General features: G+C 36.3%; 1 protein-coding gene across 3 annotated transcripts in view; it reads left to right on the plus strand.

The window, feature by feature from the left end:
* CFAP54 (cilia and flagella associated protein 54) overlaps positions 1–14340 on the plus strand; it is a 370431-nt gene that overhangs the window by 185964 nt on the left and 170127 nt on the right. For all 3 annotated transcript variants that reach the window (XM_017946132.3, XM_021922809.2, XM_021922810.2), the window contains 4 exons: positions 335–517; positions 2926–3012; positions 8970–9092; positions 13411–13464. In XM_017946132.3, coding sequence (XP_017801621.3) covers positions 335–517; positions 2926–3012; positions 8970–9092; positions 13411–13464 — 447 coding nt within the window. The remainder of the gene's footprint in view (positions 1–334; positions 518–2925; positions 3013–8969; positions 9093–13410; positions 13465–14340) is intronic.

A 14340-nucleotide genomic window follows, 5' to 3' on the forward strand; every position in this document is an offset into this window, starting at 1 on the left:
CAAGTTAAAATAACATTAAATGAGATAATGTTTATAAAGAACTTACCGGCAGTGCTTAACATAAGATTGACCCTCAATAAAAGATAATTTAATATAATTATAATTTCTTTGAAAATAAGAGGTATCCAACTACCATGGAATTTAAAAAGCCCATCTGGAGTGATAAAAGCATTTGGAACCTGTAATGATGATAATATAAATGATAAGTACCATTTATTACAAAGTACAGTGTGCTAGGTATATACTAAGCATTTTATAAAGCAATATATGTATTTGTCTTTTTTTGTTTCATTATTGCAAATGCTCTTTATATTTCACTTTTTTTCATTTTCAGGGTTTGCTTAGAACCACACTTCCACATCCCAAAGCTGGACGTTGCTATGCTCAGTATGAAATCACTCAGCTTCTCCCAGGCATCGAACTCTTCTCAGATAGATACAGGGCTGACATTTGCTCTGTAATTGCAAGTCTGTATTACATTATACGTGAACTGCACTTTGTTAGGCAAAATCTAATAGTAAGTAGTTTGTAAAATCAAAAAATATGTATCACTGGGATATTTTGCTCCACTTACCTCATACTTTTCAAATTTTGCTAATATTCTTTTGGTCAGTTACTGTTTAACTTTTAAACTCTACATATGTAGGATTCTTAATTACACTTCAAACTAAAGTATATTAATTAATATTCTTTCTTTGCATTTTGGATACAAAAGCAGACTATTTGATTTTTTCTCCTTTTACTGTGTTACTTTATATTTTTTTCTTAAGGTAGTTGGTGAAATCGATCAGAATGCATCACTGATCTCAAACACGGAAATCTAGTGTACTTGTAAGCCACTGCATTAAGTTGTTCAGGTTATATCAATCCCAAAATTGTGGGAGTGTTTCTTTATTGAGATAAGTTTATCTTTATGTCTCTTACCTTTTCTCTGTCAATGGTGCATCTAAGAGGAAAACAGATTCTAAGCATGAGATAAAAACAGACATTTCTTAATGTCCTAGAAAATAAAAAATCCAAATACAGGTCTCCTCTCCTTTGGGGAAAGAAATTGCAGTATATGTCATACATTTGAAGCTGGTTGCATTAAAAAATTAATATGTTCTATTAGAATTGTTGGTCATTTTATATTTTCCTCCATTATTTTGTCTTTTTACTTTCTTTATGTTCTTTCCTCTATTTTTTCACATCTCTTTTTTCCCTTTATTTGCTTCTTTATAGCTATTCTTTCTTTTTTCTGCTCCTTTCCCTTTCCTCCGTGATTTTCATACCTACTTACTTTTTTCTCCCATATATTGTTTTCTATTCTCTTGGTATATTTATCCTTCTAAATTCAACTCTGTCTTTATATTGAAAATATTTATTGTCCCCTGATATGAATTGTTAGCTTATAAAACCATGTATTAAAGTAAAGAGATTGATAAGTGCATTTAACACTTGGCAGACTTGCTGAGAAATTGTTTATTTTAAAAAAATAACAAAATGGTGCCCCTCTCACTGTTAAAGGGATTCATTTCTGGGTTGAAGAAATAGTTCTATCCCCTGGGTAACCTTTAGCTGTCTAGTCATATTCATATATAATACATATCACTGTGCTGGAAAAGAAATGAGATTTTTTTTTCTCTAAAGCTGAAGAAATTGAGAATGTTTTTCTGAATAATTGAGCAATTGGCAGCAATAAAATGGTGTGTTTTTATTTCTCGCTAAAGAAAAAGAAACTAAATCTCAAAGGTAATCGCCAACTCTTAATGTTTTGTGCTACATTAATTGTGGAAAAAGGTATTGTGTTATGTTTGTTAGGCATAGTTATAGAAAAATGTTTTATGTTTGAAATCATTTAGGACCAGTTCTAATCCTTTAAAAAAGCTGTTGCTATTAGCAGCTGCCAGTTACCTGACAATTAGAGGTTCCCCAGCTGAAATTGCAAGAAGTAAACAATTTCCATTTTGTATTAAATTAACCTTCTCCAGAAGAAGCCCAGTGGCTAAGGGGACTTCTGTGGAATATAAAATTTGCTATGTGACCCAGAGCTGTGGAGCTATGGGAAATAGTTTGCTAACTAATGGGGATCCCAATCATCCTTCCACTCCATCTTCCTTTGGCAGGGAAGGCTACAGTTGCAGGAACTGAGCTTAAGGTTTGATTTGAGGTCAGGGACTGTTCCAATGTTAGGCAAAACTGTCCTCTCCACATCTTTCTCTGGATGGATCGTGGTTGGGCCATTTGAAATATTGATAGTCTGTAAGCCTTCACATATATCCATGGGACTTCAAGAGCAACTGAACTTTGGGGTGAATTCTAGGAAAATAAAAATATTATGTGAAGAGTAAGCTTGGGTTTTAATAAGTAGAATATATGCTATGTGAAGGCAGGGATTTGTTAGATTTTGTTCTCATTCAACAGTGCCTAACACATAATAGGCATGTTATAAATATTTTTTGTTGATAGAAAAATTCTAGTTGAAGACAAAAAGCAACTGGCATTAAAATGAGTAAGTAGGATCCAGTTAGGGGGCAGAGATTGAGTTCCTTTGCTTTAAATTTTGCATTTATTTGGTAGCTCATTTGCTAGAATTTTTCCACAGGCCACAGTGATTCGTATATTTATGTTGAGTTAATTGTTTTCAAGGAAGATAATTGATTGGATTTTTACCTCTTCCTGCTTAAAGAGATGTACAACCTAGATTTGGGGTACCAAATGGCATCTACTGGGAACTGTAAGTCTCTAATAGCACCTTAATGTTCCGATAAACTTATGAAGCATGTGCTAGATAGATTATTTCACTTATTTTCAACAGTATAGTTTCCTATCATGGAAAGTAAATCAATATATAACATATCCTATATTTAATATTTGGCTAAATTTGATTATTAGGTTATTAGTTTGATAAAATATATTTTGAAACGAGTGTTTTTCTCCTCATAGATTCTTCCTCTCCTTGCATTGTATCAATATTTTGTTTCTGGAATTTGTCAAGATATAATCAGAAGTCTAGAAGCAAGAATCCTCAAGGTATGTTACAAGCTTTTAAGACATTTGATATTCTTGAACTATTAAAGATATTGTCATGTATTAATTTGATTTTAGGACTTATATTAACAAGCTGATAATAACATGGCATTACACTGATATAAAAAATAACTTAGCCATTATTATAATAAAGTACGAGAAAGAGCCAGTTAGAAAGGTGTAGATTATTTTATGCTTGGACCACAGTAAAGTGAGGAACAGCTGCACATGGAAATAAGGTTCACCCAACACCAATTGGCCTGGAAATCGCCACTTCTGAGAGACTGGCTTCCTGGTGAAGACCAACTGAACCAGTTTTCTGAAGCTTCTGTGAATTTATTCCTAAGAACCTTTATGGATATCATGGTACACAAGAATTTTTCAATGCACAGGTTAATTGAATTAACAAGATCAGATAGATACTAAATTACAAAAAATCCTGTAATCCAGAAGTCAGTTAAGGTTCTCTGCTTTTGAGATGCATGTGCAATTGATTGACTTGAACACCACATGGGATGGGAAGCACCTTATTCTCTATACTCTCTATCCTAATCACTCATGTTGCCTGCTCCCACTTTTGTTGAATTTGTTTTGTACATGGATCATCTCAATATCCAACAAATTTGCTCCCAGTTCTGTACCTCCTCAACTGTAATATGGAGTTCAACCCTATTTTATATTTTACACACACACACCCACGTGCGCGCACACGCACACACACACACACACTGTGTATTCACCCTTTTTTCTATAGTGGACTTTACTAAAAATTAGGAAGACAGAGAAATTTAAGTTGAGGCAAAACAAACTATTGAAGATAGAACATTTGGCTTTCTTGAGCTTAAAATCTTTCTTGGCCATCATCTCATGCTTTTGCCACCGACTGAATGGAGCAATCAGCTATGGGCTGGTAAACGTCACAATTGGCTCTAAAAAAATAAACCTCAAAGCCGGGCGTGATGTCTCACGCCTGTAATCCCAACACTTTGGGAGGCCAAGGCGGATGGATCTCCAGGTCAGGAGTTCGAGACCAGCCTGGCCAACATGGCGAAACCCCATCTCTACTAAAGATAAAAAAATAATTAGCCACGTGTGGTGGCGGGCACCTGAAATCCCAGCTGCTCTGGAGGGTGAGGCAGGAGAAAAGCTTGAAACCAGAAGGTAGAGGTTGCAGTGAGCTGAGATCACACCACTGCACTCCAGCCTGGGCGACAGGGCGAGACTCCATCTCAAAAAAAAACAAAAAACAAAAAAACACCTCAAAATTTTCATTTGTGGCATTTTCAATTTCCATCCATGGTGTGAATACTCCCACTATGTCTGACTTCAAGCTACCGACTAGACATCACTAATGATGGAATCAGGGACAAGATGTGCACAATTAGCTATTGCAAATTGGAGTGAGTGGGCTCCAATACACCACTGGCTTAATTCATACTTCTGCTTTTGTGGAAATACTCTCTGCCTTTTGTTGCCAAATTTCTCCCATTTTCTAATAAGGGAAAATTAGACTTCCATTTGAATTTCTCTTCATGTCTAAACCCTGCCCTGGGGCCTATATTTTCAGACCTAAATAGTTTGTGGCATGCTATTTCTAAGTAAAGAAATGAAGAATTCTGGTGCTGATTATTAATGATTTTAACCTGGGAATAAATAATTTGTTACTGATCATAAAAATTTCTGAATCACCCTCTCTGAGTTACTGAACTCTTATGAGTTCTATTGCTTTTGAATTCCAACACTTTTAAAAGAAACTGAATGTAACTTTTCTCTCTTTTTTACAAAAGATAATGTTCTCTTCAATATTGCAAAATTCTTGAGGCTAGGATCTGTATCTTATTCATCTTTTAATTCCCTGTAGTGTCTTGAGTAATACATTCACATAGTTGAAATTCAGTAATTAACTATTGAATTTAAAATCTGCAGACATTTTTCAAGTGCCTACGTGCACTCTCTATAGTGTTTAGTGGGAACTCACCTAGAAAATACTTGGCAGATGTTTATTGATTTAACTCTAAAACAACATTTATCGAGTACTTCCTATTTAAAAGCACAATGTTAGTAACTCCAGTCGAAGAAATGTAACCAATGATCCTTGCTTATAAGGAAGTGAAAACTAAGAAGAAAGACAGGACGTATACCCAAGATAATAATGTTGGCACCTGCCACTTGATCATTTCCAAATGGGTGTGATGAAGACTCTCCAGGAGTTTGAAAGAGGAAAAAATGGCTTTGAGTCTTTAGGTTTCACTAAGTAGGTAAGATTTAGGCTTGAAAAGAGTAGAATTCATGGAGCAGGAGAGAGGAAAAAGGGAACATTTCTTGGCCGTCAGTGTGAAAGATAGGTGAGAAAATATTGACTTGTTTAGGGGGTAGGGGTGGTTCAGTTACACTAGAGTGGAGGTTTTGGGTAGGCAGGTTGTAGAAGATAACATGAGTATACCAGAAGTCGATGACATTGAGAATACCAGGGACTTAGTCTTGAATTCCCAACTCTGAAGAGATGTAATTTGGAGGTGGAGCTATGAGAGAAATGAAGAGATTGCAATATCCAAATTTTGTAACATGTACAATCTGGTCTGTCCTTAAGAGGCAAGAAGCATGAAAGGGTTGCAATGATCATAACTTATCAAGAGGAGATCTAGATGGGCACCAAAAGACATAATCTGGAACAAAGTGGTTAGATGACTTTTTAAAAATCATATTGTTAGCACTTGGTAGCTGTTTTTGTCCTAGAGTAGCATAAAAACCAGAGAAGAATTGTGGACTTCATTCTGGAGAACTGGGTTGGAGAATTAATTACAGAATTTATATAGAATCTTATTGTTTCTATAATTAACTAATTGTAGAATTTGGATCAGGAGAATGACATGATCTTATCTGGTGTCTGGTACCAGTGTCAGGAGTAGAGTGAGCAGTGGGATCTTATTGGCATAGTAGGATTGAAAAACCAGACTAGGGTTTTGACAGAGCAATGAAAGAAGACAAATGATGGATCATACAGAGGAAGGAATGACAGCCTGTGTGAGCAGAGTTTGCCTGACCTTTCTGAAGTAAACTGGGGTCAGGGAGTGGGAAGAGAGAAAAGTCATAGTCGGGAAATAACACACAATGATGATTCCTGACAAATCAAAGAGCAATAGATCACACTCTGAAGTTTCTATAGTGCCCTAGTGTCTTTCAGGGAAAGCTTTAAGACCTCTTCATGATCAGCTGGCCTGGCTTCACTTTAGAACTGCCAACATCTTGAAAGATTTGTCACTCTCAACACATCAAACCTAGGAAGGGTACCAGTGATTCTATATTTGTGTGAGTGAATGGTTGATTTATGGGTAGTTCTTTTTGCTCTCTGGCTTGTTTGTGTTTGCAGTGTTGGTCACCTCTGAAAATATATGTCCATTATTTACCCAATTGCTTTTTCAAATGGTCAGATTGGTATGATAAACTGAAGCCAGAAAGAGTCCATGTTCAGCAATCTTATAGTCAAAACTCAAGGAAACTAACCACATACAGATATAGGGAAGTGTTTCCTCCTAGGAGTAATGAGAAAAATGGTCATCTAGAAACCTGAAAGAGTTTATATGTCTCCCCCAGAGCCTCCTTTGATATTATATGGCACTGGGGAGATTAGACCCCAAGGTACCTTAGGCAAAGACCAAAGTATGCAACTTGATAGACAAGCAATTTTCTCTTTCTTATTAAAAATATTTTCCTGATCTTTTATATTTTATTTTCATGTTATTTTTGTATACAGTTTCCCACTAGCGCACATTTTTATTTCTTTAAAATTCGCACACTCTTGAGATTCCTAAGATAATAACAAATGGGAAACAGAGAGTATGATAGGTGTACATGCTGAGGATAAATGGAATTTTCTTTTCCTATGTTATATATTTACACGTTCATCTAATTTTGTACTTTATTCTCTGCTTCCACATTTACCCTTCTCTGGTCTCTACAAAGTCACTAGATAGTTTTCACAATTTAAGTCAGGTTAGGGCCCTGTCCTGTTTAAAACTCTCCAGTAACTCCTTATCACACAAAGAATAATGTGCAGAGTCCCTACTCTGGTCTTCAGGTTCTACTTGACCTTTTTTGGCCAGCATTCATACTCACCTCCTGACCTCCTCCCCTTGCTCCCTGAGTCCTGCCATACGGCCTCTACACTAAGGTCCCTTAGCAGATTTTCATGTCTGTCTCCTTTAATGCCATTCCCAAATCTTCTCTTGAAGGTTTTCTTCACAGAGAATTCCTTCCTGACCACAGTCTTGAAAATAGCATTTGTGAGTGCCCTGTGTCCCTTTGTATTTGTGTATATCTTCATGTGTCACTGAAACTTAGCTAAACATGCATCCCAATGGAACATAACCTCTAAGAGGGCTTGGTACATATGAGGTGCTCCATAAATACGTTGAACGAATTTAAATAAGAACTCCTTTTTCTATAATTTTCTGACTGATAATCCTGCTGGATTATATTCAAATTAAGCCATATAAAATACATAGCTATAAATTGATTAATATTATTAAATATATGTATTTAAAATTAACAGCGGCCATTAATTATGGATAAGAAAATTGTTCCTTGTAGCACTATTCACAATAGCAAAGACATGAAATAAACCTAAATGCCTATCATCGATAGACTAGATAAAATGTGATACATATACACCATGGAATAATATGCAGTCATAAAAAAGAATGAGATCATATCCATTGCAGCAACCTGCATGGAGCTGAGCTGGAGGCCATTATCCTAAGCAAACTAACCCAGGAACAGAAAACCAAATACCACATGTTCTCACTTATAAGCAGGGACTAAATATTAAGGACACATGGACACAAAGAAGGGAACAATAGACACTGGGGCCTGCTTGAGAGTGCGGGGTGAGAGGAGGGTGAGGATCATAAAACTAACTACTGGGTACTATACTTGTTACCAGTAGAGGGTTGTGACTGCAAGTTGTTCAGGTTCTTGGCGTTTTGAACAAAGAACTGGACAAAACGCCCAGCAAAGCAAAGAAAGAATGAAACAACAAAAGAATGAAAGCAGAGATTTATTGCAAATGAAAGTACTCCACAGCGTGGGAGTGGGCGGGAGCAGCGGTTCAAGGGCCTGGATACAGAATCTTCTTGGGTCCAAATATTCCCTAGAATTTTCTTGGGTCCAAACGTCCCCTATTCATATTGGCCACTTCGTGCTAACCCCATGTAAATGAAGTAGTGGCCCACAATCAGTCTGACTGGTTGCAGAAAGCAGCCAACCAGAGACTGAAGTAAGTTACAAAGGTTACTCGCCTGTGCAAACATCTGATTGGTTGCAAAAGGCAACCAATCAGAGGCTAGGGTGAAGTTACAAAGTTATACTTCTATGGAAAGGAAGACTCACCTGCAATCAGTCTGATTGGTTGCGGACAGCCAATTTTCCTATCTGCCGCGCAGAAGAGGTGAGGGTTTGCAAAGGGAGTAGCCTCTTAAAAGTTAAAAATAAAAGAAAATTAGTAGTTGTCTCTGTGTTGATACATTGTGGAGTTAGTCTCCCAGTTTGACTTTCCTCGTTGGGCTGGAGAACATTAGGAGTGTTTTGGTTTTGTTTTTCTTTTGGGCTATAGTTAATGGGAACAAAAAAAAAATCATTAAAAAAACTTTTATACAGCTATCATATTATAAAAATATTAATGTGTTTGCCTCTGATGAAGTAAGCAGCATCTGATAAATGTCCATTGTTTTGAACAGCCGCCTGCTGTTGTTAGCTTCTTGGTCCATTGCACATGTATATGGGCACACACACAGACACTTGCATCTCTCTCCACTGTGCCTAGTAAACATTAATTCATAATGCATTACCAACATTAAGCAGAAACTTTGGATCTCAGAAAGTTGACGATTTTCTCTATACTTTGTTTTCTAAGTAAAACAAATTGTTTAATTAAGTACCTCATTGTTTCCTTTGCTTTACAGATAGAAGTCCTTATAGATTTGAGATTCTTTTCTGAAGCCTTTTATGAGATATCCCAAATTTTCTATGGAAAAAACATGCCTTGTTCAATACCCGCAGGCTATAAAGCTACTGGAAAAACGAAGGTAATCTGACAATTTGATTCAAAGCAATTTCTTTACCTGTGAGGGATACGTTCCTAAAATGTAGGGAACACTCCCACGAAAGTGTATTTACAATCTCTGGTATTTTAGACTTCTTTGTTAAGTCTGGTTACAACTAACATCAGGATTTTATGAGGTTTCATTTGTCTGGGTTGGAAGGGTGTCATGGGGGAGGGAGCATGGTTTTGGAGTAGTTTTTGCAGTCAAATTCTGGCTCAGGGATGCTGCATGTTGCTTTTTATTATAGTTACCATGGGCAGTCTCACTAGGCACATTTGTCAGCCACTACTGCTTAGTTTTTTGGGTCTGATATTACAATTTCTGGTTAATATTTTAAATCAAAATAGTCTTTCCTTATGTCTTATTTGGGTCTCTTTGATTTTCATACTTTATACCAAAGTTTTAAGAATGTGTTCAAATTTCTTCTGATTTCTGTGAGGAGAGAACATTCCTCCATATTGTCTAACCTTTTTTGATTTTAGGAGATAGTTTTTATCTGGCTTGTTTAATTTATATTTATAAACTGGATAATTGAAGCACCCTTGAAAATGAATACTGGAGTTGATGTTTAAAGCATAAATTAAATCAGAGGGAGCTATTATTTTCCTCTCTTTTGGTCTTCATGGTGATCTGGGAATCGCTGGGTGATCATGCTTCAGGCAGATGCTTGGACCCTCCTAGGCCAGCAATAAAGGAAATAGGAGAAGGTAGCAAATCGGTTTGCCTGGGAGAGAGTGTATGTGTGAGGAGTGAGACTGATAGGCACAATACCAGCTGGTTGGATTCAAATTTGGAGTACCTAAAGCAACCTGGGGAATGAGCTATAAGTCTTGAAAACCACTAGCATAAGCTGACATTATATTTACATATAATATGATAATTACTTCAGAGTATTCTCCTAAAATGTACCTTCTTATTACTCCATATGACTGCTACAGCATTATAACTTATTGTAATAGGGTGTGAGGCTATCCACAGAACATCTCAAGAGGGATGTTTATTAGGCAATTGGATACATGCATGTGCATAGGTATATATATACATCCGTATATATGCATATATCTGTGTGTGATTGATAGATAGATGGATAGAGAGATACACACAGAGAGGGGACAGAGAGTGAGAATGGTATCAGTTGGTTGATTGTTTTGCTCATTTTCTGCGGCATAAATTAAGCATCATCTTACCTGGAATAAATTAGCAATATTTTCTTGCTTGCTCCTCAGTTAATTACACTTTAATTAGTTAAAAAATATTTTTTGAGTGCTTACTGAATACAGGTACCATTCCAGGCATGGAGATAGAGCAGAAGAAAGACAACAGGGGGGCTCCTGCTTTCCTGGAGCTTACAGTCCAGTGAGGAAGACAAACACCAAATACATTAAGCACATAAGTATATGTCAGGTATATACACAGCTGTCAAGGACAATCAAGCAGAGTTGAGGGGATGGAGAGTGACCAGGGCAGTGAAGTGCTGTTTTATTCAAAGTGGTTTGGAGAATTTCTACAATAAGCAAGTTTTGAGGGAAGTGAGCCATGGAAAGATTTGAGGGAACAACCTTCCACGTAGGAGCAACTGTGAGGGCAAAGGTTCTAAAAGGGATGCTTGCAAGAAGTGGTTGAAGAAAACCAAGTAGGCAAAGTGAGGCTACAATGAGGAGGAAGAGGAAGAGGAGGAGGAAGAGGAGGAGGAGGAAGAGGAAGAGGAGGAGGAGGAGGAGGGACCTAGGAGTCAGATCATGTAAGACCTCATAGGGCTTGATAAGGACTGGAATTTTCTCTAAATAAGATGAGAAATAGTGCAGAGTTTTGAGCAGAGAAGCGACATGATAGGAATTAAATATGAAAGGACACTGCTTACTATTGGGGAAGAGGCTGCGGGTGGGCAGGGGTATACATTCGGAGACCAGTTAGGACGCTGTTGCAGATAATCTGGGTGGGGCATGATAGTGATTGAGATGATTGTGGTGAAGGGAGTGAGCAGCAGTCCGGTTCTGGGTGTGTTGTGAAGGTACAGCCAACTGCATTTGCTGATAATGGTTTGGATACAGGATGTAAGAGAAAGGAGGCAAGGATGACTACAGAGTGTTCAACCTGAGCAACTGGTAGGAAGACATTTTCATGTACTGAGATGGGGAATACTGCTCCAGATAGGGGTTGAACATGTTAAGTATGAGTTTCCCAGTAGACATCCAGGTGGAAATGCAGCATAGTTAGGTGCAGATCATATAGGGTCTGGAATTCAGGGGAGAGGTTGGGGTTGCAGGGACACATTTGGGAACGCTAGAAGAGAGATTTAAAATCACGGAACTGGATGAAATCAGCTGGGGATGAGGCAGATAGAGAAAAGCAAAAGTCAGAGGACTAGACATTAAGGTCACTCACATTTAGAGTCCAGGAGGATGAGAAGGAGAGAAACCAGTTGGGTAGGATGAGAAACAAGAGAGAGTTTTCAATGGTCACTGCTTTCACTGAAATAAATCAAAAGGTCAGAAACAAATTTTTACAAGTAGATTCCAAACTTCGTTTTTATCAACTAGTTTTCATAAGATAAATGTATGGGTGAATCTATCTCCCAATAGATTCTGATTTCAGATTTTGTATTCTCAAAGTTAATTTGCAGCTTTCCAGCTTCAGTTGGGAATTTAAAAAGTGTAATTAAAAGAGGAAATGTGTTCAAGATTTATAATTAAAATAGGTGCCAATGGTATTAAGCTGCGGGCTAGTTATTTAAAGAAGGGATTAATGAATTAAGTTTCACTTGTAAAAGAAGTAACTGAAAAAGTCCTACAGATTACTATTGAACTTTTCACAGGCCTTTAAAAAAATTCTCTATTTTAACATTATATTGGTATTCTACTCTTATCACCAAATCTAAAGTCCCATTATTAAACTCTCTTTAATTTATACCACCAAGGATTTCCCCTTGGATTCAGTTACTCACTTTTCAATGTATTATGGGTAGTGAAGAATATCTTCAAAGAAGGGAAAAAATTTTAAAACACTTACCAATACTTTTTCAATAAAAACTATCAGTGATGTATTGTTTTGGGAGGTTCCCTCAAAAGCAGATCCTGAGACTAGGATATGGGAACAATAGTGTCTTTGGGAAGTGATTCAAGGAAGTAAGGTGAGCTAGTAGGAGAGCTAGATAGGGAAGTGGGGAAAACCAATTCAGAGAGCGTGAATGAGAAGGTCACTGATATGGGTGACTGGGGCTCTCAGAGAGACTGGGTAGAACACTTCTGTTGTTCTTGTTTGGCAAGGTTTATTCTCTGCATTTCTAGTCTCTCCTGAACATTCTTATGGCCAGGCAAAGATGTACAGGTACTTGAGTAGGACACCATCTACATGTGAGCAACCTGTCCATGGAAGCTGTTGGTGACTTCCTGGTGACGAAGGGGGTTGAGGAAGGGGCAGAGGGACATCACTGTTGGATTCTACCAATGGGAATCTTTTAAAAAGGGTCTTCCATACCAAGAGAGATACATCCTACTAGATACATCAGTCTCCTGTGGCAAATAAACTAAATGTTTCCTAATGCAACATTGTATTTAGAGCCAAATATAATGACAAATAATACACCAAAAAAGGAAAAAACAACCAAAAATATTTATTCTGAATAGCAATACAATTTTGTCTCAAACTGGTAAAGATTTTTTTTAAGTGATAATACTCACTGTTGTTAAAAGTGCAATAATTCTGACATTTTCATACAATGTGGGTGGGAGTGTAAATTGAGCCAGACTCTTTCAATTTTCTCAGTATATTCATATCTTTTGACCTAGAAATTCTGCTTCCAGGAATCTATCCTAAGGCAGTAATCAGAAATATAGACAAAATAGTCATCAGTGTTATTTAAACTAGGGCTGAATGATGGGATAATGATGGGGAAGTGGCTCCCCGAGATGTCCAGCAATAGGAAAGAGATTATTAGGCTGCATTCATAGGATAAAGTATCACCTACTCATTAGACTGAAGTTTACAAATAATTTAATGATATGTGAAGAAAATTATGATGTAAAAGTTTAGTGAGCATGGAATACAAATCTATTTTTAAAAATTTAAAATACATCAAAAAGACATTAGTAGGAAAAACATCAAATATTAACATTGTATTTCTTAAAGGAAGTTGACTTATGTATGATTTTTACTTTATACTATGCTTATTTTTTCTGACTAGAGCATAAATTATTTTTTCAATAAAAATGATAATTAAAATAATTTTAGAATACATTAAATGTTTTATTTAAAAGAATACTCAATCTTGTTCTTGCTGTTACTACTTGTATTTTGACAGATATTTCAATCATTTGACTCAGGAAAACCTCTTACCAGTAAAGAAAATATACAGGTAAGGATAATAATATTTTATAAACATGGTTTTCCTAAGTGTGGATAATTTTTGAGTCATTCTAATCTATTTGGTTGATGCAGTCTTTGATTCTGAAAATCTGCTATGTAATATTCTTTTTTTTGCCCAGTATCTTTCACAAAAAGAGGATTCTACTGCCCATCTAAATACATTTGTTCCTGTCACAAATGGAATGATTGGGACTTAAGAACTTGATGACCTAGTAATATTTGAATATCTTGAAATAATAATTTTTAAAAATCCTAGGAGTGTTGGCAGTCTGTCTCTCCTAGGAAGTGTTAGAGCAGGAGAGCTGTGGCACAACCCTTGTTAAAGGGGGCTATGGATGAGGAAGGAGTTCATAGAACCAGGCGACAGTTAATGCAGATAGATACACATGGTTTTTATTTTTTTAAGTGCTAGGAAACAGCGTTAAGTAAGGTATTTATTTTTAATTAAATAATTTTGAGAGATATTTTCTCAAAGTTGCTTTATTTTTGTCTTCCGTAATTTTAATAGGAATATATCTAACTTTTATTAAATGTAATCTTATTACTCTTCTATTAATGTGCATTTTATTTCACAAAGTTCACTTTTAATTATCCTTCAGATGATTCATTGTTTTTTATTTTCCTAAAAATTTGTTTTAATTTATAAGCAATTTGCCTGAAATGAAATAACTGATATTAGGAAGATAGAAATATGTATTCATATTTCATTTTAGTGTTCCAAGACCTTTGGGTATCTAAGAATATTTCTTCCTTTCCCATCTTAAATGCCAGGGCATCCTAAAACACTTCCTTAGGGAGTGGTTTTGGTATAAAAAGAATGTCTGTCTGATGATTTCTTTTTATGCAAAAAGAGACTAACAGTATA

This window comes from Papio anubis, chromosome 9, assembly GCF_008728515.1.
Source record: "Papio anubis isolate 15944 chromosome 9, Panubis1.0, whole genome shotgun sequence".
NCBI classification, from domain to species: Eukaryota; Metazoa; Chordata; class Mammalia; order Primates; family Cercopithecidae; genus Papio; species Papio anubis.